At 27.6% G+C, this 26,262-nt stretch overlaps 1 protein-coding gene across 1 annotated transcript; it reads right to left on the bottom strand.

The window, feature by feature from the left end:
• Window positions 1-2,029: 2,029 nt before the first annotated feature.
• LOC129960783 (ribitol-5-phosphate xylosyltransferase 1-like) lies at window positions 2,030-17,243 on the bottom strand. Its single transcript, XM_056074423.1, has 6 exons — window positions 16,969-17,243; window positions 9,943-10,146; window positions 9,701-9,800; window positions 7,202-7,507; window positions 6,798-6,968; window positions 2,030-2,659 (listed from the first exon to the last, which is right to left on the bottom strand). The coding sequence occupies exons 1-6, from the start codon at window positions 17,111-17,113 to the stop codon at window positions 2,242-2,244; spliced, it is 1,344 nt and encodes a 447-aa protein (XP_055930398.1). The 5' UTR covers window positions 17,114-17,243; the 3' UTR covers window positions 2,030-2,241.
• Window positions 17,244-26,262: the final 9,019 nt, after the last annotated feature.

Genomic DNA, 26,262 nt, shown 5'->3' on the forward strand with positions numbered 1-26,262 from the left:
GTACCTTCATGATCCGCATTGCCGTGAGCGAAGATTCAAGAAATGGGTATTTTAGATTTTTTTTTTTTTTTTTTTTGTATTTTTTTGTAATATATCCGTTTTTCAGTAGTTTAATTATATATCTATAATTACATAGTTTTCACTTCTTTTCCGAGCTGTTGGAGGGTATAAGACAAAGCTTCCCATGTTTTTCCCCCTCCCTAAGTATATGCATTATATTCGAAAGCAGGGGGGGGGGTCATGAAATGTACAAAAACTAAATATCCATGAAAAAATTTTAATAGAAAATTAAGCGATATATACACATTTTATTCAGATTATTTCTTCAATTTGCAATGAAGGGCATACTTTCTATTATTGCTAGACAGAAATTCATATAAGCAATTATTATAAGGTACGTAAATGCATTTATTTTAAAAAATTCTTTTAATACGACAATTAAAAAGCGTAAAAGATTACTTAATTGGTATCATTACAATTCTAATTCTGGCTGCAACTCGAACACTGAGCAGGTAAGCAAAAAAAAAAAAAAAAAAAAAAATTGAATGCAAAAATTATTTCTCAAACGTTATCCTAATCATCAGAAATAATTCACAAGTCAATAAAAAGGTATCATTAACACTCATTAAACTACTTTTTTAACACACGAAAAAAATCAAGTTTTTCAAATAAAAAAAATAATTTAAAAGTTTAAAGAATTTTCATTATGGATATTTTCAATTCATTTGACCTTAACCCCTTTTATGAAACTATATCTAACAATAAAGTTAAGATTTAAGTATTCAATAGAAAAAGTTTTACTAATAAATTAAAATTATCAAGATAAATTAAAAATAATTTTTATAATATGCCAACTGATTATTGTAATCAAATTCTGAGATATTTTTAAAGGTTATCATGTATGGCATTTTAAGAAATTGTTGATATCAATTGTTCTTCAGGATCTCTCATAATTACCAAAATTTACAGACAATACTCTAATACATATTACTACAAGATAAGTAAAAACACTTAAATATTATTTCAATATTTTTAGCCTTATACAAAAGTCTTGAATATCTCTGGGAAAAAGGGTTTGATTTGTATACCTAATAGGCATTAGGCTAAAAAACATCTTTACTTCATAGGCTGAAGGAAGACTGCTTCATAAAGAATTTCACAAATATATATGAATATAAAAATATCAGAACAAATTTAATTAAAGTAAACAATCGTGTAAAAATGCAAAATAATTTCATTATTACTAACACACTAAATAGACTGAATACTTAATTTTCAATTCCATGTACAAAAAGTTAGTTTTCAGTTAAATTTTTTAAAGCAGATAACATTCATTCTTCATAACAGGATTCTTAAACATTCATTATTTCATAACGGGTATAAAAAATATTTAATGTTAAAACATTTGCTATTATATGAACATCTGAAATTAAGTTTTAAAATGTTTGATAATCATTTAATATCCAAACATTTTGTATTATATATGTATATACGAATTATTTGTAGCAGCAATAATAGAAATTAGAGTAAATTCGAAGAAATATTAATTTCACAGCATAATCAATTTTAAGGACTGAACTTATTGAATGCTTAAATTTCTGACAAACGCAATATTTTTAGTAGTATATTTAAATGAGAATTCCCTTCACTAAACATCTGATGCGAATAAAAACGTATTATTTAATGAATGAAAAACTGAACAGATCGAGTTATGTTTCACAAGTAGGTCTAGGAAATTTACAAAAGTCCAAATTCTACCAAAAAGAATTTACATTTTCTCAAGATTACATTCTGCTGGCATCGGACCATTAAGGTTTTTAATTTAATAACTACGAACTCACGAACGACTGCAATTTTTATTAAAATTATGAACATGAAAGTTATCGTATTTATTGCACAGAAAATTTTAGATGGTAAGAAAAACAGTGTTCAACACTTTCAAAAGAATTTATGTACAATAAAAAATTGCACAGTACTACTAATCTGAGTTTCTTGTACATATTGAAAAGAGAAAAAAAGACAAAACAGCTATATAAAAATAAATTTATTTTCAAAACAAACATCATCAGGAAACTACTTCCTCTGTAATAATAAAGTGATATATATTTGTATATATAATTATAATTTATCAAACTTATGACACAGGGACAATATACCAGATAATATAATTATTAAAATAAAAAAAAATGTGAGTTAGAAAAACATTTAAAAGTATAAAAATGACTAATGTATGTATTACAATCATCTCTCTCTTCTAAGAATGTTTGTTTTTAAAACTGATAACAAGTTTTCACGAAGATGGATTTTAAAATTTTCATACCATTGAACAATTTTAACTCGTCTCTTGATTTTATCTTCAAGTGGCATCCGCAATTCTTGAGATATAAGATCTGGTAATTGAGCCCAATTTTTTATATAAATTACTGGTGCATTAAAAGATTTGAGTAATCTCAGCGGAGCTGGTGCTGATAATGCCTTAGAATCGCCACAAATCCCGGGTGTCATAACATCTTCAACGACAGGCACCGATCCAAACGCCATTGCTTCGTAGATGCGATAACATTCAGTATTCATTCCAACTGGACTCAACGTCAAATCACTTAGATGTAGACTCTGAATATACGCACTTAATGTTTGTTTAGTTTCCTTTGGCTGCCATCTGAAGAGAATATGAAAAATGTATAGCATTTTTTTAACTGAATCATACAAAATTTCAAAACACATTAAAAGGTACAAAACAGTCCTATTGTTCCTTTTAAAGGCACGTGCTTAAAATATTAAGCCACATAACCGTTTTTTAAAAAGTTGAAATAAAAATGTTGACTTTTTTTTACAGTAAGAATGGTAAATTAAAATAAGAATATATAATTAAAGAAAGAATATAAATTACTATCTAATCAAACAAAAAAAATACAGTAAAATTCTACAAGTCTCCTTGACTTTCACTTGACTAGAATATTATAAATAGAAACGAGTAGACCTCTCGAATGTTTCTCGCATACTGCCTAATAAATGTACTTTTGTATTAATAACCACGTGCCACTAGCAAACATAGTTACGAATCAGCCTATAAGAATGCGACCTTAGGTGATTAATAGCTGGTATGCGGTTATCACAGAAGCACCAGAACACTAAATGTGTATTTAGAATTTCTTTCCTTCGACCGATATTAAAATATGACACAGAACTACAATTGTAGTCACAAAATTAAACACAAAATTTAAAATATTTAAGTCGTTGCGTTTTTCAGCTGTCGAATTTATATGATTGTAGAAATACAGACCGACAGACGATGAATACTTTGATAGATTTGATTCTTTCTAACTTTGATAAGTATTTACACTTTAGATGTTCGATCTGTGGGCCAAATTTTGTTCATTTAGCTCTCTTGTAGTTATTGTGTTAAATAATATTCGGACTACTGGATAGATAAACATCTCTGATTGGATTTCTTTCAAAATTTCATCCGCCTAGTACAAACTGTTTTTGAGGTATCGTGTTCACAAACAGACATAATTTCAAAAACAATTTTTTTTTTCGCACTTAACGATTCTCTTCAATTCAGACCTCTCTAAAATTTTGAGTTCAAATTTTTTGACGATTACAATACTTTCGTTTTGTATACTTCATATACGAGAAAGTAAAAATTCAACTATGCATAAAAGCATGCTCTACTATTAATCAAAATATCTGTAATAGACTGTGATTTGAGAATCCTACAGAATACACAATTGAAAATAGAGCAACTAAATTCGGTAAAAATGTACATTGCCAAATGAATATGAACACTTCTGCACGAATTTTTCGAAAAATTAATTTGATTAAAAAAACAATTTCCCTAATTTAGAACTAAAAGTTTTTAGATGAGATTTTAACAAGCAAGAACTGAGAATAATATTCCAAATGATGACTGGTGAAAAAAAACTATGAAATTTTAGAACAATATTATGATTTAATTTTTTATTAAATTTTGTTAAATTACGCTAATGAAAGTTTTATCATATCTTTACTTTGTCTTATCCATTGCTAAAATTTTAATTAAAAAATGCAAAATCTTTCTTTGCTTTGAATTCGATTTCAAAAAAAAAAATAATCAACGATTTTTTTTAACTTTTAATTTCAAAGAAATCCACTGGACTGCACACTGAGTATCCTGCATCAGCAGGTTCTCACTTCCTCTGAAGGTCGGTTAATAACTAGTTCCATCGCCTATAACATTCCGTACCTCCTTGCAAGATGCCTATGCATGAACTTATCATAATGGAAACTATATAGTGTAGATAACTATAACAATATAGTGTAGACTATATTATAACAACTATACAGTGTAGATTCCTATAACAATCTTGTAATTCAAATCACATCGGTTTGGTTTCGGACACATTTAGGCGCAAGAGCCATTCTTGGCTAAACAGCGCCGTCAAGTTATATCGGTTAGCACAGTGCTAGGACAAGGTATTTCAATACCATTAACTTTGTAGTGCATGTAAAGAATCGCTTCTCAATCTTTTGACTAAGATTATAGGAGCTTCAATCACGTTCATATTGTAAAATTTATTTATGACATACATCACAGTTTAATTTATCTTACTGCTCAGAACCTGCCCCATTTTTGGAGATGTAAAAATTTTTTTATTAAAAACATTTTCTACCTTATAATTTTTTATATATTTAATGATCCATTAATAGAAATGTTTATACAGAAAACTTTAATCTATTTTCTCAGATTCATAATTATATGATGCTCTTTCAAAAGGAATAAAAAATTAAAATTAATTGTTAAATTCTGCATACAACTGTACAAAATTTCAGATAAAAATATCAAGAAGTGAGAGAAAAATTGATTATCGAAATTAATAAAAAGTTAAGAAAAAAAAGAATTTAAATAACATTGTAAATAAATCCTTTATTTGTTTTAAATAATTTTTAAAAACATGTGAAAATCTCTTGAGATTTTTCTTCATTTTTAAATATTTTCTATCTTTTAATACAATCAATTGATATATCACTTCAATTGCTCCTTTCAAGTCAAACTTTAAGTAAAATGAGATTTTTATTTATTGCCTTAAAATTATTCACCATTCATTTATATTTACTGAAAACATATAATGAATTCAATATAATCTCATATCCCTGTCTAAATAAAAAAATAAAAAAACTGGCAATAAAGAATGCACAACAACTACTTTATGAATTTCTGACTAGTAGAAGTTAAACAGTTGCAGTAATTTAGTGCAAAGCTAATGGCTTTCACTTAACTTCAATCTTGCAAGATTTATTCAAATATTTATATACTGTTTGATAAGATAGAAAGACATGAAAAAAAGGATTTCTTAACAGCACATAGATTCGACGATTTATCATCTCCTGCTTTTGCTTGGAATAAGGAAAATGGCAAGACAACTACCATAAGAACCTAACTGCATTATCACATAAAGTAAATTTATACACTTTATTCCTAAATAACTATGAGGATTATTTAACAAATTAGATAATAAGCCTATGACAGCCTCTAGTAAAAAAGATTTACATTCTATAATATTGAAAGATTTGTTATTCACTCTTTTCGTGAATACTGACTTGCAACCTAACTTTCCTATTAATATCAGTGACTAGTGCAACAAGTTAATATATTACAACAAATATTAATTTTATTGCGCTTTATTGCGTACTCATGTGATTTAATTTTGGTAATTTTAATCTTTCATTATGTTCACTATAAATTCCATAATAAGCAAAAGAGTAATTTTGAAAGGAAATGAAATACAAACAGAGTAATAGCAGATCATTTGACGTGCATGAAAACGATCACAACACTGTAAAGGGGATGGTGTAAGTATAATCTAGTATAGGCCAAAAACGGCACGTTTTGGTTTCATTTCATTGTAAAGACAATTTTTATTTCGCCCTTTCTTAAATAAAAATTTAGATATAAATAAATTGCTTTTTTTTTACTCTTTCAAGCTACTTGATTTTATATTGTGTTTGATGTCTTCCACAGTTAAATTACTTAAATTCAAAAAGATTTTTCTTTATAATGAAAGTTTGCCAGCAAAAGAAAAAAAAAACTCTGCAAAAACAGTAACGTTGTAGTAAGCAGTGAAAGTGTATAATCAACAGTAAGGATAACTCATGAAATTGAAAAAGCACATGACCCATTTGCTATATGAATAAGCTCATTGTCAAAGTGGCTAGTCATAAAACTTAAGCATTTAATGCAACACAGTTGAAGACAACATTTTTGAAAAATGTATTAAACAAGACTTCCATATTTATTTTTCTTCCTTAATTTTGAAGAATATAAAGCAAATATATTCACAATATACAAAATATATTTATGTATCTAAAATTTCCTACTGAGAGTCCTACTGAAGTCCACAGTTTAAAAAGTCCTGCTCAAAAACTATTACTATGGTTCCATTAACATACAAACAAGTTTTAAAAAATGAAGACGATTTCTCTTAAACGTTACAAAAACTTATGTCTACATTGAAAGCGTTTACTTTTCAGCAAGTAATTTTGAATTTAATTAAATTTATGGCAAAGAGCTATAGTACTATAAAATTATTTTCTTCATTTGAAAAATCATTTTCATTTTTACAATTCTTAGTCAAACTTCCAGTCTGCTGCATTTTTTTAAACCCAAACAAAATATGCATTATCCATAGAAAAAAAATGCTCCTCTTCCTTCAAAAAAATGAGGAAACCATAAATAAAATATCAATATTCAAATCTGAATTTTAATATTAGGATAGTTCAATATTTTAATGCTAAAAAATAAAAGGCTTGGAACATACTCATATCTTGCTTTGATGAAACAAAACTGTGTCAGATTATTACTCTGAATCACATTCAACAACTTTTCTCGGGATGAATGAGGGTAAATAGAACCTAAAAAATTGCACACATAAGGACGGGAATTCTCCAGATCCAATTTCTTAGGATCCACTTTAGGAAATCCTCTATACCTATTAGAAATCAGAAAGAATTTGAAATATCTCTTCAAAAACAATGCATTAATAAATTCTTTAAGTAGTTTACAACAAAATCACAAAATCAATAGTAATGAACATTTTTTTAAAGTATTAACATTATACGAAGGAACCTCAAAGTAAAAATTTATTTTTCAAAGGTATCGTTAATTAAATGTGTAAATATAATTAATAAATATGTATAAAATTAAAATTGCAAAAGAACTTACGTAGCAACTCCGAGAGGCCATTGATAAAAATGAACATTATCCACCAGAGGACTGTCATAAACAACAAATGTCGTATTCACTAAGCCTCCTGATTTTGACATGTAAGGAACCAACCATTCATTATGGCACTGCTCATTTCCTAGTATAATTAATAAAACAAAACGCAGATTGCGAAATTGAGGTAAAAAATCCAGCCACATCTTGGCAAAAGAAACTTTGTCATCACTCCGACCATTCAGTACTAGAATTAAATTTTGCACATCATTTGGAGCTTTAGTTGTAATGACCCCAGGACCTGTCCGAAATCTACAAACATAAATAATATCAACGTGTAACTGTCATGAAACAATAATTTTTCCAATTATATATTTTTTAATTTTCTAATAAAAAATGTTACAGAGAATCAAAGAGATTTCTAAATAATAAGAACAAGGTATCAGATCATACACAAGAACTTCACTAAATTAAAGAACGCAATACCGTACGATAACCTGAGATAAAAACTCAGTTTATGTTTTATCCTTTTAAAATGTTTCATTTTAACATTAAAAAGAAATCCTTTACAAATATACACATATCTTTATTCTTTCTGTTATAAAATTTAAAGATAATTCCAGACATTACCTATCTGATATTAATAATAAAAATTAAAACAGAGTACTCAAACTCATATGCAATGAACACCAATCTGAAATACTAGGTGAGAACAATGTTATAGCTTCCCTGGAATTCATAATTTAAAGAGATAAGTGTATAATTTTTAATATAAATGAAAAACTAATGACTTTCATAATGTAAAATAACATTTGTGAAACTTACATATTATAAATGTAACAATCCTGATATACCCTCTTAAATATAATTGCCAGTTCATAATGGTAAAATAAAGTTCAACCTTTATAATAAAAATAAATGTAATATGATCATAATTTGAACAATTTAACGAAACATATTTTCACTAAATTATCATTTGAAAATACTTTTCATAATGAAAACAACTTCTATTAGACTCGCAGATGTAAGCTAGAATCCATTAATAAAAGAAAATAAATGTTGAATAAGTTTTAAGCCCACTCTTTAAAGTGTTTCACAGTGAAGAAATTTAATTCCTCACTAAGAAAATGAAACAGACTGAACAAAGCATAAAAATTTATCCGCTAATTTAGCTATAACATTATTTACCAATTTAATAATCAGATGGAAACATGTTTAACTTTATTATTATATCCAATTCCAAACTTATATAATAAATGGTTAAAATTTTCCCTTCAAGCGATCAAAAGTACATAAATGTGTCATTTTTAGTTTAGTTTCTATTGACTTTACCCACCAAATCTCAAATCAAAATATTGCATCAATCTAAATATCATCTTTGAATGTCGTTTCATTATCTAAATAGAATGAGACTTTCTATGCTGTAATTAGATGACAGATATTTTAACATTAAATCGAACTGTTGAGATAGAAATTTCGTTTAATACCTGAAATTACAAAAATAGCTAAGGGATTTTAAAAGTCCCTACACACTTTTCTATATTAAACACACACTTTTCTATATTAAACACAACACTAGTCTACACACTTTTCTATATTAAAACACACACACACTTACACTTCAGGTCTTCATAAAATATGATCAATAAACCCTCACACAAGAATTCAACCAGAAAAAGAAGGGATGAGGACAAAGAAAGTTATTCTTTGAATGCTTCTTCAAACAGCTTAATGTGATTTGTAGAAACACAAAACCCCCTGAGACATTACAAATATTCGACCAAATATAATCTCAGGAAAGGGTATAGAAATCTTATTTTAGTAGGAAGTTATTATTTAAAGAGACAACTAGAAGTGGATTATTTAAATAGTAAGATATTTAGAGTTTATATTTTTTAAATATATGCAATAGAAATTATCTTTAAAAAATTGCTCAAAAAATTGTGAATGAAAACAAGATAAAAAAATCATTCAAATCAAATAAAAAATATATAAAGTTCAGAGATTTAAAAAATGAAAATAGAATAACTCAGCCCTTAAATCTACATTAATAAGAAACATCTATTGGGCATGTTTTACAAAACATGGCAAGTAGATTTCAACTCATATCAAAGAATAGATTTGTTTGGTAAATATTCAGAGCAACATAAACCAAAGCAGCTTTTGAATCAATAGAACTATCAAATAAATATTCTATTAATGCTTAGTACAAAAGAGTAAACAATGATTAAAAAGATAATGAAAATACAGAAATCATTCATAATAAGAGTTGCAATTTGATTCAACAAAAATTATAATTGGAAATTTTCCTTTTAAAAGAATTCAGTATATTTTTCAGATTTATCACCAAGAAAGTTTTCCTAACAAAAACAATAAGTTGTCTTTATTTCAATGACAGAAAAATTAAAAATTCCTTGAAGCTATTTTGGTTACAAAACAAATTTTGGTAAAGAAGAAAAAAAAATTGAAATTTTTGAAAGTTATAGAAAAAATAATGTTACCAACTTCAATTTGAAATTTTCAATTTTTTTAAAGCCATAATTCCATATGCCATCCATTTTGCTTTCAAGTTTGCCTCCAAGAATATGTTCCCAAAGGTACAATCCTGAAACAATACATCAAAAATCTAAATATGGCATAAGGCTTAGTTTAAAAATTAAGCTATTGAATTTTTTTAAATTTTAATAACTAAAATCAACAGTTGCTGTATAAATCATACAAGAAAATTTGCATGAAATTTTATATACCAATGGCAGCTTTTCCCCAAATTTCAACATGATATGTAGACTCAAATGGTTGACTTGCATCATTTTTTATATTTTTGGAAAACTGTTTGTTTACATCCAAAGACTGATTTGTCAGCACCTTAATTGGAGAGGCCTTCTCGACCATATAGAAACTTTTCTCCCTCTCAAATTCCTCACCCCATGGATTCCAATCCTCTCCATCATCTGTAACAAAGATATGATGGTAATTTGTAAATTAACAGAAAAATTGCAAATAGAAAATATCATAAGAAAATAATAAAGCAATTTTATTTTATTTATTACTACAAATAGGATTAATTTGAGAATGGCCTTATATGTTGAATGGTAATTTAGCAACAAGGACATCAACTGAACTAGCAACCATTATACCAAATGTGCGCACTACATAAGAAAAAGGGAAAATTACTCACTGATTCAGCATGCACCAAGTTGATGTACATGAAATATTTTTCAGGATAATAAATTTTTAAACTATAATTCTCCAATCCATAAGCTGATACTCTAATAATAACTACCATAGCTATAACAGTAATCTAAAATTAGAAAAGCTATAGAAAATTTGAATTATAACATACACTTTCTGCCAAAAAGAATTATATAAATTTTATTGCAATTAAATTAATGTAGAATAGTAATAATAAGATAAAATAATTATGTAACATGAATTTGCAACAATTTTAAATTTTTGGACAAAATCCAATCTTTAGTTAATTCCAAGATGCACAAATTTAAAACCTTATTTTCTTAAATTTAAAATTGAAACATTTTCTTAAATTTTAAGAAAATTTCCAAACCTAGTCAGATTAACATTCTATTTTTAATTAGAGATATTTTAAGATGGAACATGCAATTTAGAACCATAGTGAAATAACAAGGATAACATCTGAAGTAGCAAACTGATTTCCAAACTTCCAAATCCAATGTGAGGGAATGTAACCTATAATAGGAGATTTAATGTCTACAAGTTTCACATCAATTTTTGGTGGAATCAAATACAAAATTAAGGATTCAACATCAGCAACTCCACAAATTTAATACTATTTGCCCATACCCTCCATTATTAAGTCCTAGCAAAATTTTAAAAAGAAAAACTAAATTGAGAACGTTTACAAATAAAAATATATACAAAAGGGAACTGAAAATAATAAATTGGGATACAATGAAATTTTTGTTTATCAAATTTGCATAATAAAATAATTTAACTTACAACTATGCATGCATGTAACAATTACATTTTAATATTTTTAACTACTGGTTAACCCTTTAAATTAACAGATTAACAAATGACAGATTAAAAAATTTTCTTACAGCTGTTATTTAGTAATTAAAACAGGCCAAGCTGATAATACACTAAAAGATATATCAAGTTGTATCAATAAATGGCATGTATTTCATTGCATCTTCAAGTTACTCCCTTTCAACAAGATTTACATTTTTCTAACTTAAAATTTTAAAACGAATTTATTGTGTGCCATCTTCTCAAAAAAATCCTTCTTTGCCTATTACCAAGCATAAAATTAATACATTACTTATCAAAAATTATAACTTTCAAAACACTGATTTAAGTAGAATTATAAATTAATTTTCAAAATAAATTAATAAATAAATACAAAAATGATTATACTTCAAGACTGCATTCTCCCAGAAGGTTTTTAATAAAATGTAAAATTCATTATAATGAATTCTTACTTCAAATTCAAAGTAGAAAAATAGGCTTGTAAAAATTTATTTTTTAAGTATAAATGAAATATCCACAAGAAAGATGATTTTAATTGAATAAAATAGTGCTCTCTCATCCTTTCACATAATCATATTAACAAAACAAATGAAATAGATGTTTTAAAAACTAAAATCAAAATAAGACAGATTAATTATATAATAAAACATTAAACGTACATACACTAGATAGTGATGAAAATTTCTCCTTTCCATAAGAATTTTATTTTTTAAGTTGGAGACTAAATTTAAAATTTACAAAAGCCATTAATAAAGTTTTTGATTTCAATGTCTCTATCATTATAAGTTTCACAATATTTTGCACAAGGTGTTACAAAACAACTGTCGGTGACATTCAAACCTTCCAGTAACTCATTCCATGTTTCTCGACAATGATATAGGAAGATCACTCCATTCATTAGGTAATGACAGAGCAGGTTACAAAGTAATACAGGTAAAAAATAAAAAGTACAGAAATTTTACTATTTAGATTTATTTTATGAGTAAGTTTGTAACAATTATTCACCTAGCTAAAAAGAATTTAGGATGATCAGAATTATGGAATGGCAAGAGAGCATATGTCAAAAATTGGACTTTCTGAAATTTGATAAGCATTTCTTGACAAAATTTAAAATTACTTCAAAAATAAAATAGATGTTACAGTTAGTTTTTTTTTTTTTTTTTTTTCAAAATACACATTTTTAACCTTTTCTTTACATAAACAACTTCGCAGACCTGCTCAATCCCAAAGTTCATGAGTTGAGCTATTTAACTATACACTTATATCATTGTTAGGTCATCAGATAGTGCTGTTTGGAAACACAAGCATGCATAATAATTGTTTAGGGATAGCCTATGTTTATCTTGTCTCACTGATATTCTTAATTCCATATCTTCATTCCTGTACTTTACCTTTTTAATTTTTCTAGATTTCTTTGAGTTTTTCTTCTTTAGATTTTGGAATTTGACATATTTTTAATTTAATTTTATTAAACAATAAAATGACCATAAAATTGGCTATTTCCAACTTTAACAAGTTACACTCCTTACATTCTGTTAAATATTTAACTTCTTAAAAAGATATTTTACTTTATGTTGAAAACTGCTATAAAGTTTTATTTGCTTCTTTTTTATGCAATAAAACTGAGTAATTATTCATTTTTCTTTGTCTTGTTACTATGATAATTTTACCCCATGATAAGAGGTAAAAAGTTGTGGGTAAAGAGATCAAAGAAGGAAAGAAAAATGAAATGGCTGATAACAATCCAATTATATCATTAAGATCAAATGAAAATAGAATTTAGTAAACATAGTCACATAGAAATTTTAGCAACTGCATTTAAATATCAAAAATTAAAAGTATAATATCTAATAGTATCTAACATTAATTCATATAGTATTTGGATGATCTCTTTACATTCAATTCCATCTATATTTTCTGGAAAAGTATAATTCTCTCTAAAAGGAGTTTTAACAAGATAATTAACTGTAACGAAGTTACTTTCTTTTTTCAAACTTTGACCAATAAAAGTTTTGATTGACTTTTTTGCTGTAATACTTAACCTGTACCAAGCAACCAGCAGATATTTTCTCGGAAGAAAGTGCTGTGTATTTCCACTTTTTGTGCTTTCATTGGTTTTCCAAGTTACACTACTAAGTTTCTTTCACTACCATTGAATGTAAAGAATAGCATGCTTTCTTCATTTTATACTCTGAATGCTCATCATATCATTTTATACTCTGAATGCTCATCATAAAGACAATTTGTAACCATATCTGCAATTAGAACTTCCCCTATTGTTGACTTCCCATTTTCTTTTTACTTTATATTTTTCAGTGCAATTTTTGTTTCATTCAATAGGTGAAGGTGATAATATTGAAATAATAACCAATTTTAAATCTTTCAAAGATATAGAAGCTTTAGAAAAGCTGAAATTTCATCATATTCTTTTAAAAATTTGAGAGGAATTTCCACTGGCACTTTTAAAGGTGAAGGATGTGTGACATTTGTACTACTATTTGGCTCTTTACTTTAGATTTATTGATTGGGAAGAGTTCATAACCATGAAAACCCTTTACAGCATTTTGTGAAGAGAATTTCTCAGTTAGCTGTTTTAAAAGGATATGGAAAATAGCATTAGAAACATTTTATTATGTTCTCAATTAAAACCTTTTCTTTAAACCTTTCTAAAATTTCCTTCCACTTTTGTTTCACAAGTACAAACAATTCAATGAGTAAATTGCAACTATGAGACATAATTATTTTTAAATTATATCTGATTTGAAAAATATAACTAATAGAAATACAAATAAGATTAACATGATGAAATGTGAATATGATATGAGAAACATGTGCTTTTTCTAGTCCTATAGCTATAAAAAGGGAAAATGGTGCTTTGTAACATTTAAACAATTTGAATAAAGAATTTAAATTTTTGAATTGGACTGTTGCTCATTCAAAGTCCCTATTTATATATATAAATTTGTCTTACTTACATTTTTCCAATTTGCATGTAACCATGATAATATGATAACTACATTTATTTAATTAGAAAATTCAAATTCAAATTTTTATTAAAATAGCAGCAGTTTCTCAAAAGATAACATATAAAATGTAAACCATTATCATTATATATGTTAATGGTTTTTTACAAGGCATACTCACACAACTAAGCCTAAAGACTAAATTCATTTTACTACACTTTATTTGAACCTCTCTAAAATAAAATGAATAGTTTCCCTGGGCATAGAATTATGTACTTTAGGAATAAGAGTAGACAAAGTATCAAATTTTCAAGAACTTTAAATGACAAAAATAAGTAATGAAAAAAGTAAATATTAAGGCTCTATAGACTGAATTGAAACTCAAACCAGAAATAAGATAATTTGTACTAAAAGAATGTTGTCGTATAAAATTTAGTTTAAAAAATATTGCTTACAATGCAAAAGACCTAAAAACAATAACTATGTCAATGAAATAATAAATTTGACATTAATGTCTGTATTCTACTAACTGTTCATTTTACCCCTCCTTACTCTAGATACTGTTGATACAAACACAAAGAATAAAATCTGAAATATATACATAATTTTAATGTTAAGGCTATTTATGAAACATTACTAAGAAATGAAAATATTGATTAAAAAATGAAATAAAACACTTCAGTAATCAAGCTACATAATCTCTTGATCGAAATTCATGAAAAAGATAATGAGAGGACAGGACTTCTATTTTCAGTTTCTTCAAGCATTCTTCAGGGTTCCCAATCTTAATGAAGGAAAAAATTCAAGGACTTTTAAGGTGTTTTTTTAGAAAATTCAAGGACCATAAAATAACATACTTTAGCAACAGAAATGTAAATAATAAAATATGATATTAAAATACATGATTACTTTCTTGCTGTCTACTTCTAAATGCTTAAGAAAAGAGTACTTACTATGCTGATCTTGAGTTAATGAGCTAAAACTTGTAGCTCAAAGTGGTGTTTGAGATAACTATGCAGGTGCACTTACTGTTAGCCACCACAAAACAACTACTAAACACTAATTTCACACAAACTACTATGCTGATTTCATAAAAATATTCACATTTCCATTCAAACAAAATACATTTTAAAAATATGTTAATTTTCCTAAGAATTTCTAATCTTACTTTTGACCAGTGCTTGACAAAATGAAGGAGGGGGGGAATGTATGAAAGAGATATAAATTAAGAAATCTTTATTTATATTTAAACAAATCCCTTAGGATCAGAAAGCCATCAAAATATTTTTAATTTACATTTTAAATACTTTATTAAAGCTTCAATGCCTGAACGTATTTGAGCATACTTGGCATTGAAAATCTCTACTCGGCTTTTGCAATTAGCTAGCTCGTAAATTTCTAGTGTAAAATCGTTTCTTCACTTTTCACTGTTGATTTTAAATCTGTTTATATAAATTGTGTTTTCTAATGCTTTTCATCAGTTAACCCTATCATTTTATCTTTCAAGAAATTGTTTACAAGATCAGCATATTCCAGTATTTCTTCTACAGTCCATATTATATTCTTATTCTAAAATAACAGCATCTATCTTAAAAGAATGCAAAAAAGAAACTTGAAATAAAGGGGCTGAATAACAAGTATATATCTTAAAATACACCCTTAATTATAGATTTTGATCATAAGTAGTCAAATTATATATTTTATCTTCATATAATTTTAACTCAAATTTTAAACTATCTAAGTAATTTTTTCTAATGTTCTTTTAACCTGAATCAGGGTGATTTCAAAGAAATTGCTTAATATGTGAAAAAGATAAAGGAGATATTTCTTTAAGTTCACAATATAAAAGAAAATATCACAAAATTATACATTTTTAATAGAAAAGTAGTTTAATTATTGGTTCCAAAATTAGGCATTGTATTAAAAAGTTGTGGTGCTGCTTTTATAAGCATCAAAAGCCTGCTTAAGATTTAATTAATTTTTTCTCTTCACTAAATATTACTTAATCCAATTATACATTCTACAACTCCTGGTATTGAAAAATGACTTGCATAACATTTTATAAATGGAATTTATTTTATGTATTACTGTAATAAATTCTGTGTAGTTGAAATCCTTTTTAGAAAAGTCAAATACTACATAACAGAATAACAAAAAGTAACTGCAGGAAAATTTTATCACTATGCAATGTAATGTCAATATTTGTCACTATGCATTTATAGAATTCGAAGTCATGAAAATATGTTTAAGAATAAAAAATTCAATTAGCAATCGTAAGCTTCATTGCATATCACAGCTTTTGAAAAATAGTCTTATATTCCGTATATTACAGCATAATAAATTAATAATTCTCACCATCATGATTGATAAGAATTAGCAGTTGCTACAATATGAACCAAGTGAAAAATTAAAATACATTAAAGAACAGCGAAAAAACAAGATTTAAGCAAATAGCAATTATTAAAAGCGATTTCTACATCAGCAGTATAATATGCAGAAGACAAGAATATTCGCTCTCCTTTTCAGAATTAGTAAAGATTAGCTAATGTCTATAAAGTCTCTACTTTATAAATTGCTTGAAAAACTATTAGGAGAATTAACAGAGTAATACAGAACCAAACTACCAGAAAAAAGGCCATAATTCAGAGTAAGTTCTATACCGCTGCGAAGTATGCATAAGTATATTCGTTTTCATTACTATATTTCACTGCAGAACTTAAAAGCTAAATTTTCCTCCACATTTAACACCTAAAAAGCAATTTTGTTATATATTCATATTCTTAAAAAAAAAATAATAATAATTACCTGGCAATGACAGCTTTCTGTGCGTATATTGAACACCGTCTTTAACATGATTAGTATTCTTCAAAAGTAAATAACCAGTATAACAAGTTAAAACACAGTAAATAACAAATACAATAATTGTAATAGTTCTCAAAGAAAAGAGCATATCACACAGAAAATGCAGTCATATAAACTTGTCAATAACAAACATTTAAATGAATTCTTTTCCATCGTATTCAACATCTGTTAATCACCATCATCATGCTACATCACAAAAACAAAACAAACATTCTGAATAACTGACTGACACGAAACTAATGCCAAGTTTCCATTTCAAAATATGTATTATTAACTGTCGAAATATGTCAAAATAGCATTTCGAAGCAGATAAAATTTTTATTATAATTAAAAAATAGATTGACAGCTTATTTCACTGAATAAATACAATATATTTCAAGCATTAAGTTATTAGTTCTCATTGAGATCGTAAAAGATCCTACGACAGAATAAAAACATGCATCTTAAAAATCAGGCATTTTCTGCTTCATTGTGAATTTTAAATTGCTATTCTACAGCACTTTTAAGTTTTTTTTTTCTATTTAAAATTCTGTTCTAATTGCTATTCTATATTCTAGCCTGATTCTAAATAAAAGCTGGTATCTAATAAATGAACACTGGGGAATAGTCCTCAGAAATCACACATCAGTGCATATAATACAAATGTTCGTTACAAACATTTCTGTACTAATATGGCATAATGGTAATAGGATAATTTCAATCATTTACATCCTGCAATGATCTTTAATTGGAAATAACCATGGACATGCCGAAGAAGTGGCTAATTGGTCCCCTCCTATAGCGCATATATAGGGAAAAGGCACAAAAATGACCATTATCAAGAAACAAAATGTAAAAATTAGCACAATTTACTATGTAAATGAAAAAGACTCTAATAATTAGCCTTTTGTGTGAATTAAATATAATTTGAGTTATTGCGCTGACCGGCCAGCTTGTCCGATGGTAAGTGAAATCTCCTCTACATGAGATAATATGCTCCTTCTACAAAGAAGTATTTAGTAAAAATCTCTCCTGTGTTGCAATGAGCTCTCAGATTTCTATTACTAGCAGAAGCCTCGGCTAGGGAGAAAATATTATATATCTTATTCCAGGAAGAGCTTTCTATCTTAATTCATATGCAATTGCATTTTACTGTCATGAAACTGATGGTCAAGCAACCACTTCAGTCTTTTAAAGTAAAACTAAAAAGGTTTTCGAACCCCAAAAACTTTGCAAGGGGCAGGAGCAAAAAAAGCATGGAATATAACAACCATAGGCAAGACATAACTTAGCCTAATTAGGGTCAGGTGCAAAAATTCCTTTGAGGGCCCCCTCTGCTTCATTACTTCAGTAATGAAGAACCGTGCATAGAAGTGCATATAACTTGTCTACGGTATTTCTCGTTAATTAATTCAAAATGCTATTTAAACTTAAAACTAAAAACACTCTTAGTCTTAACTCGAAGTACCACATTTAACCATTGAATTTAAAATGCAATCTGACAAAATGCTAAGGCAAGATTTATATTATAATGCTTTCTACAACCATCTTAAGCATCTGTCTATAAGAGAAACTCCTAAATCTCATAAACTAAATATTAGTACATTTTTAAATAAAAAAATATGCAAATTGGTCAACAGTTATTTTCATATGTAGGAGTATTTAATTATTTCCTGCATTTATTGCATACAAACAAAACAAACTTCATTATTTAGGAAAGGTAATTATTTTATCAGTCTCATTCTATTATGATAAATATTCGGACATTAAAGGTCGAATATTTAATCTAACAGAATGAAAAATATCCAGACCGATTCATTATTCAAATTCCAGTAAAAAGATAATTTTAATGTAACATGCAGTTTGTGATAACATTAATGTATCAAATAACATGTAGTGTAGATTTTTTTTGTGTTCATACGATAGATTAATGAAGAAGCTAACATAAAATTGACGGATTTTACACTTCACTGATATTTTGTTTTAAAAAAGTTCATTAAAGAAGGAAACGTAAAATAAACTTTCTATTCGAACTGGGGCCCCCTTTGATGTGGGGCCCCAATTCGAATAGAACTAAATGTTACATTAAAATTGCCCCGTATGCCCCTGCCCTAGTCAGGCTCTGACCATAGGCAAAAGAGATAAAGGAACACTCAAGCCGTTTTTAGATTTATGTGTTTCGGGGTGCTTATTTGATCACGTTTACAACGAAGAAAATAAAGGAGCCTTACTTTTATGCGACAGATATTTAGATTTCCTGTAATTGCAAACTATGTGGAAAGTAGTATTTCTGTTTTTATTCACCAAAGTCAACACGGAAAGAAATTCTTGCACTTTTTTTAATCTTGATATATATATATATATATTACGTTGGTTTGTACAAGTAATTATTTCTCTATGCTTACATTGTTTTTGCTATATAAATACTAGCCGCCAACTGATTTTTCCATCTAATTAATTGTAGCAGTTTCATTATATTAATCAACTGTAAAATTGCCGAATTAGTTTTTTTTTAATGAAACATTCGCTGCTTCCAATACCAAGAAAGGAATCCGTTTTACAGCTAAAGAAGAAAAAGAATTGTACCAATATTTGAGTAAAATTTTGATTTATCATGTTTTGAATCTAATGAAATTCATGATTTTGGTTTTCGCATTCAAAACCGTGCTTGGCAGAATGATTCCCTAAAAATTATGACATTTAATTCACTTTCTTCGCAAAGATTGCATAATTCCAAAATAAGTTGTAATTATTATACATTATTAGGCTGATTACGATGCGAATATTCATTCTATTTATAGCAAATAAATAAGTAACAAACTCTAGAGAAGCTTATTTTACACTAACTGAAGACATTTTACTTTTTTACATCTTTTAGATTTAAAAAAATTAGTGTTTTAAAGCAACATAGCAAAAAGTAAATTTCTTTAAAATGCAGAAAATAAGTAAATCTGGACTAAAACACCCTGACAAAATAGCGGAAATAAACTGCAATTTATCGCAAGAAAGAAAGTTTTATATCATACTAATCAAAATAAAATTTTATATCCAGTTTTTAACAAAAGAGAAACATTAGATTTAAAAATTTGAAGGAAAAAAAAAAGGAGATTGGTTTGTTTTTCCTTATAGCAAAGTATTTTTAAAAACTACGCATTAAAAAAAAGAAAATGGGAAATTTATGGAAAACATAGTACAACAACAAATTGGTATTGGTATAAAAAAATAACTTTTTGAAATTTCTGATGATTTAAAAATTAATTTATATGATAATATTTTTGGACGTTATCGTTGTAAAACGTTACATTCTTCCTAATTTTTAATTATTTAAAATTAAAAGAAAGTATTGCCGAGATGCACATTCTCACTCTTTCCAGTATGTTCAATAAATTCAACAGTCTGTCCTTTCGAGGACCAATACAGCCGCTTATGTATACGTACATTCTCTTTTTTTATGAATATAATTTTGCTGTTACTTAATCTTAGAAATATAATCTTGAAGCAAGGCATAAAAAGTGACACTGACATTTCAGTTTAGAAATTCTTGCATAAAAAATCAGATGTAGCTATACCAAATTCATAATTTGCTTGTTTTGTTTGTAATTGATTCAACATAATATTTTTGCTGTAATCAAGATATATAAAAATAAATGCTATTTGTCTTCTATGCAATAATATTTATCTTTCCATTTCACCAATTTCTGTTTCACATGAAAGCCCATGATACTTAGATATATTATTAATGGTCGTCTTCCCCCCTCCCCCTCCCCACACACTACCTTATTTCGAGAAAGATTGCAAAATAAAACGCAGCCCTCCCACCCTTTAAAACTAGACCAATTACATCAATTAAATTAGTCACTTTGCATGCACAGTTAATCAGCTCTATGTTTATTGCGCAAGAATGCTTGAAAATATTATTTTCATTTATTAAGATAAATTGCAGTTGACGAAAGTTAGTCGACATGGTTAAATTTTGTGTAGTATCATTTGCACCAATCCTTGAATTCTGTTGGTATAGTATTCTTTCCCGATCGAATAAGAATTACCAGTATTGAATGGATTCTGTTTATTTTATTTTATTTTTCAATAATTCCTATCGTCGCTCAAGTCGGGTACTTCTATTTTCAATAACGTCAGATCACTTAAATTATTAGTCAGAATAACTTCTCAACAGTTTTTTCTAAATTAGGGGAAACATTCTAAATGTAGTAAGTTACAAATGGTAATTAAATATTTAAGTAAAAATTCTCTTATTCCTTTTTTGTTTACTAGTTGAAAAATTTCAGTCATTTAGAATACTAATTACCAAATAGAAATCACACGGAAAGCTATGTCGAATTTCTAATGAAAGTCGAGAGAGATAGTTTCCTCTTCTGAAATAGTAAACGACTATTTGGGTAGCTTTATTGTGAGAGTCAATTGTCTTGCTTTTATTTATTGAAAATGGTGTTATCAAAAAATTATGAACATATTCTCCTAATTAAAAGCAAGAAAAGTAACATTTTGGTATTTTGAGGCTTTTTAATATATTTTTCTTTGTTTGTAAAATTTTAATATTATTTTTTCATTTCTTTTATTACCACATCCAAAATATAAATTTGATGAGATTCAATATGCCCTTTCGTACTTCCCTCTAAAATTAAATTTTCTTTATTATTTGGCATTAATATTTGCTTCTATTCATATCATTTTCTTTTCAAAAATGTTTACTTGACTTTACTCTTTTTATCATAAAATATGTTAGAACATAGAATATGCCATTCAGATAATAGACAGTCGGCAATGTTTATTTCAGCTCGAAATTCACGAAGAATATAAAATTTTCTCTTAATAGTCCTTAATTTATGATATTTAATGCTATTATTTATAAAAAATTTAGCGATTTATGAACTTAATTCCATTTTTTCTTGTATAATGAATATACAAAGAGACAGTAAAGTAATCGTCAATTTGAACTCGAGATTTTGACTTCCCTGAAAGGTAAAGCACAGTTACGGAATTATGTTTGTCTAATATGTGAACACGATAGCTTAAAAACGCATTGAGCTAGACAGATGAAATTTGATTTCTGGTCTTTATATTAAATTTCTAGAATTCTATCAAATTTTGAACGACATCGATTAATAGGAAGTCTGTCTGCTTGACTGTTCAAACAAATGAACATAATAACTACAAAATGTAAATAGCTATATGAATAATATTTGATACACAAATTTAGTATCTAAAGTGTAGATACTTATCAAATTTCGAATCATATCTGCCATAACGTTGACCGTCTGTTGGTCTGTACTGTTGCATGCATGTAAATTCAATAATTTAAAAATTACAATTATTTATATAAATTATGTGACCATGATATTAAAGCTATAGTTCTATATTAAATTTTGATTTCAATTGGTTGCAAAAAATGCATTCTATAATCATATTTGGTTTTCTCCTCTACATTACGAAGCACAAAATTTTCATGTGCAGATGTCTGAAAATAAAAATCTGAGTGCTAGTAAAGTTCACGATCTTGCCTAAGGTCAGCGATTTTATGGGTAGGAGGGGGCTAACACCTTTATTAGAAAGTAAACTAGAAAGTTTCGGGGAGATCACACTCCCCCCCCCCCACAGCGATTAAACTGAATAGGTACCTTTTTTAAAAGTAAATAAAGAAAAGCAAAAAATATATATTTATTAAGAATATTTTTTTTTAATTTTTGTTTCTGTTTAATATAAAATTCGAATGTTTGAGCATTGTTATGTCCTTCCGACTTAGAAGGATACAAAGATCGAAAAATATCATTGTCACTTCATTCTTTTACACTTTTTTTTTTAAGTTTAGAGTAAAAAAAAAAAAAAAATGAAGGGCATCAATGTACTATATCTTTTATTTTATCTATTCGATTATATACTTAGGTATCCAAGATATAGAGACCCGGTTAATATATAGCAAATATATAAAATATGTAATAATTTCTTATTAATCTATATTCTAAAAATAGTTTTCCAATCAGCTGTGCTTTTCCTTCATCGTTTCTTTAACTTCTCAGTTGAATGGGCTCTTCTTTTCCCCATGGAATCAAAATGCAACGTCAGCAAATTCTTTTCTAAAACTATATAAATTCCGAATAATTTTTCACGGTCTCTCTTTCTTACTTTCAACTTTCCCTACAAGTACACTGTAACTTGCTTTCCAGGACTTAGACAAAGAATCTTGATAATATATAAAAATTGGACTATTTCCTTGAAATTATAGAGAATAAAATTCGCTAGAGAATTCCACGAATATTGTTTCAAATGATGTTTTACGTATACTATATCTGTGTGTGTGTGAAATGCATGATTCAGAAATGTAAAGCCATAAAAGAATGCATAGTATTAGGGTGTCCCAAAAGTCGAAACTTGGATTTTATATGAAAATGTGCACAGAAAACGCACTTGGTGTAAGGACAATAGGCCTTCAACTGTCGCAAAGCCGGGACTACACCCCGAAAAAGTTCTTTTGTCCATTCGGTGGGATTGGAAAAGCTTAATTTTCTACAAGCTCTTTCCTCAAGGTGAAACAATAAATTCTACGAAATACTGTCATCAACTGCATCAATTGGAAACTGCCATAGCAAAAATGTCTTGAATTAATGAGCCGACGAGGCGTTGACAACGTGAGACCACATATTGCATTAGTCGTAAGAGAGAAGCTCTTACAATTTGATTGGGATGTTTTACCGCATCCTGCATACTCTCCAGATCTCGCTCCATCTGATTATTACTTTCTTCTGTCCTTAAAAAATTATCTTCGCGATAACCGCTTTAAATCCATCAGCGAAATAAAAGCGCGACTCGAGGATTATTTCTTGTCCAAAACACAACAATTTTGGCAAGGGTGCCTAAGGAGGCTTCCTGAGAGATGGAAGAAGATAATAGAGCGAAAGGGTTCTTATATAATAAAATAAATAATATCTTAAACAGCAAATATTGTGTATTCATTTCATATTAGAAACAGGAAAGAAACTGATGGGACATCCTAATATATAAATTGTGTCGAAAAAAAGTATTTTATCTGTACATATGAGAAATAAAAACTATAGATGCATTAAATAACATATAGGAATTGCCTTCAAATTATATAACAATATTAAAAAATAAGCATGATGATAACGTTAAAAGCTCAGCAAGTTTAAGTTATCCGAACACGTTGAAAAGGTCGATTTTCGTCAAAAATGACATTTAAAAAATTTCTTTTATTGGATAGACCAGTCTTTGAGCTATCCAAAACAGGTTTACTTTTATATCTGCGTTAATTAGAAGTCAAGATATTAATATTTTCGTAATGTTCGGTTAACCGGAAGTGGACATTTAAATAACCGGAAATACCGATTTAAAGGGCCAAAAACATGCACGAACACAAATTTAATTTTAAATAAGGAACATTTCTTGCACTGCGAAATAAAAAATGCCAATGAGAGTTTTAACGGTGTTTTGTGGAAATTTGTACCTAAAGAGCTCCGAACCTTCAGATTAGGGGCATTTATGAGTGTAATACATTTTAATGAAGGTTTTATATGATTACTGAATGTTCTTAAGGTTATTGGAGTGTAAAATAGTGCAAACGCAGTTAGAGCATTTGCTGAGCTCGACAAAAACAGAATATACGAATCTAGGCGGCATTCACTGCCAAAAACAAAAATTGCCAGAAAAAAAATGATTAAGAAAGGAAAATTATTAAATGCTGAGGAGGAAGACGGTAAAACCTATAAATGTAATGAATTTTAAGTACGTACATACATAATTTATTATTAAGACATGTTAGTGTATACTTTAAATACATTTTTCTCAAAATTGATTTTTTTCTTATTTTTTACTTACTTTAAATCAAATAATTCAAAATATAATTATCATATTACTATGAAATATGGTGGATTTTGTCTTTATACTATTTTATAGGGAATGAACTAAAAGAATTTAGACTGAGGAAATATTTTTTAATTTACAGCCTATTTTTTTGAACAATAACGTCATAAATTTACTAAAAATTTCATGATAAATTCTTTGACTGGTTCTAAAATTTTTATTTATTATTATAACCATAGGATTGTAGTTCATTCCCTAGAGAAAACTATGTAGTCTATTTTGGTATAAGTTTTATTCGTATGAGAGTAAGAGTTTTTGGTGTAGCCAATTTGAAGTTTTTAAAGAATTTACTTAAATTTATGCTATTAAATGCCAATTTTCAAAAAGTTTTAATGTTTATTTCAAATATTGACATCCTATTACTAATTTTGAACAGTTTTAAACCCAGAAATATGGTTAAAGTATGTCTACACCATGTTTTTCTAAAAAAGTGCTCCGAACGTGTTCGGATACCTTAATTTAAATTACTTCTTAGTTATGAATAGAGTTTACAAAGCAGGAACTTCAAAATACTTCAGGGTTTGTGGTCTCATATTGTCAAAATACGATACTGCCTAGAGCTATCAAATTTGGCAAAGATATACCTCAGAAGACGGAAATGTATACATCAGAAAGATTTTAGTAAAATTTTAATTAACGAAAAATTAAGTAAAATTTTGATGTTTATCCACGATACCTCCCAAAAATATTGCAGCGCAAAACGATTTTTATAGATATGAAAACCAAAAATTATTTTACCAATAAATATATACCAATTTAATAGCGCAAATTTTTTCTAAATATTGGCAATTTATATATTTGCCAATTTTCAGCAATAGATTGCACTGCTGCGCTGAGATTCAAACCGTTTTCATTATTGTCTCAAATATTTAATCGCGTGATTTTCTTCCATTATCGAAAGTTGAAGAAGAAAATACTTTAATGCTTAAGTAGTTTACATTGCGAATATCAAAGTGAAGTTACAGAACTGCGGAAGTTAGAACACAACCAGACAATTATGGTTTTAAGCGTTAAGATGTCATAGAACTTGACTCTATTTAGATGGTTCGTATGCATAATAAACAGAAAAAGCATAAGAATATTAAACTAACGCTGTTTGATATCTGTCACAATTTTTTGCTGAAAAATAATTCTGCGAGGGAATCATGAATATTAACTTACGAGAGTTTTATTTGAAAGTAAACATAATGAATATTCCCAGTGAACCAGATGGTCGCCAAAAGCGGTTAATTAAAAATACAAAGAGATGCTATATTGTAGGGCTGTGCCAAATTTTTGATTCATCGAAAAAAATATATATTTCGAAAAATATTGATTTATCCGTATCATAACAATGAATCATGGTTCACAATGAATCGCTATACA

The sequence above is a fragment of the Argiope bruennichi genome, chromosome X2 (genome assembly GCF_947563725.1).
Source record: "Argiope bruennichi chromosome X2, qqArgBrue1.1, whole genome shotgun sequence".
Lineage (NCBI taxonomy): Eukaryota > Metazoa > Arthropoda > Arachnida > Araneae > Araneidae > Argiope > Argiope bruennichi.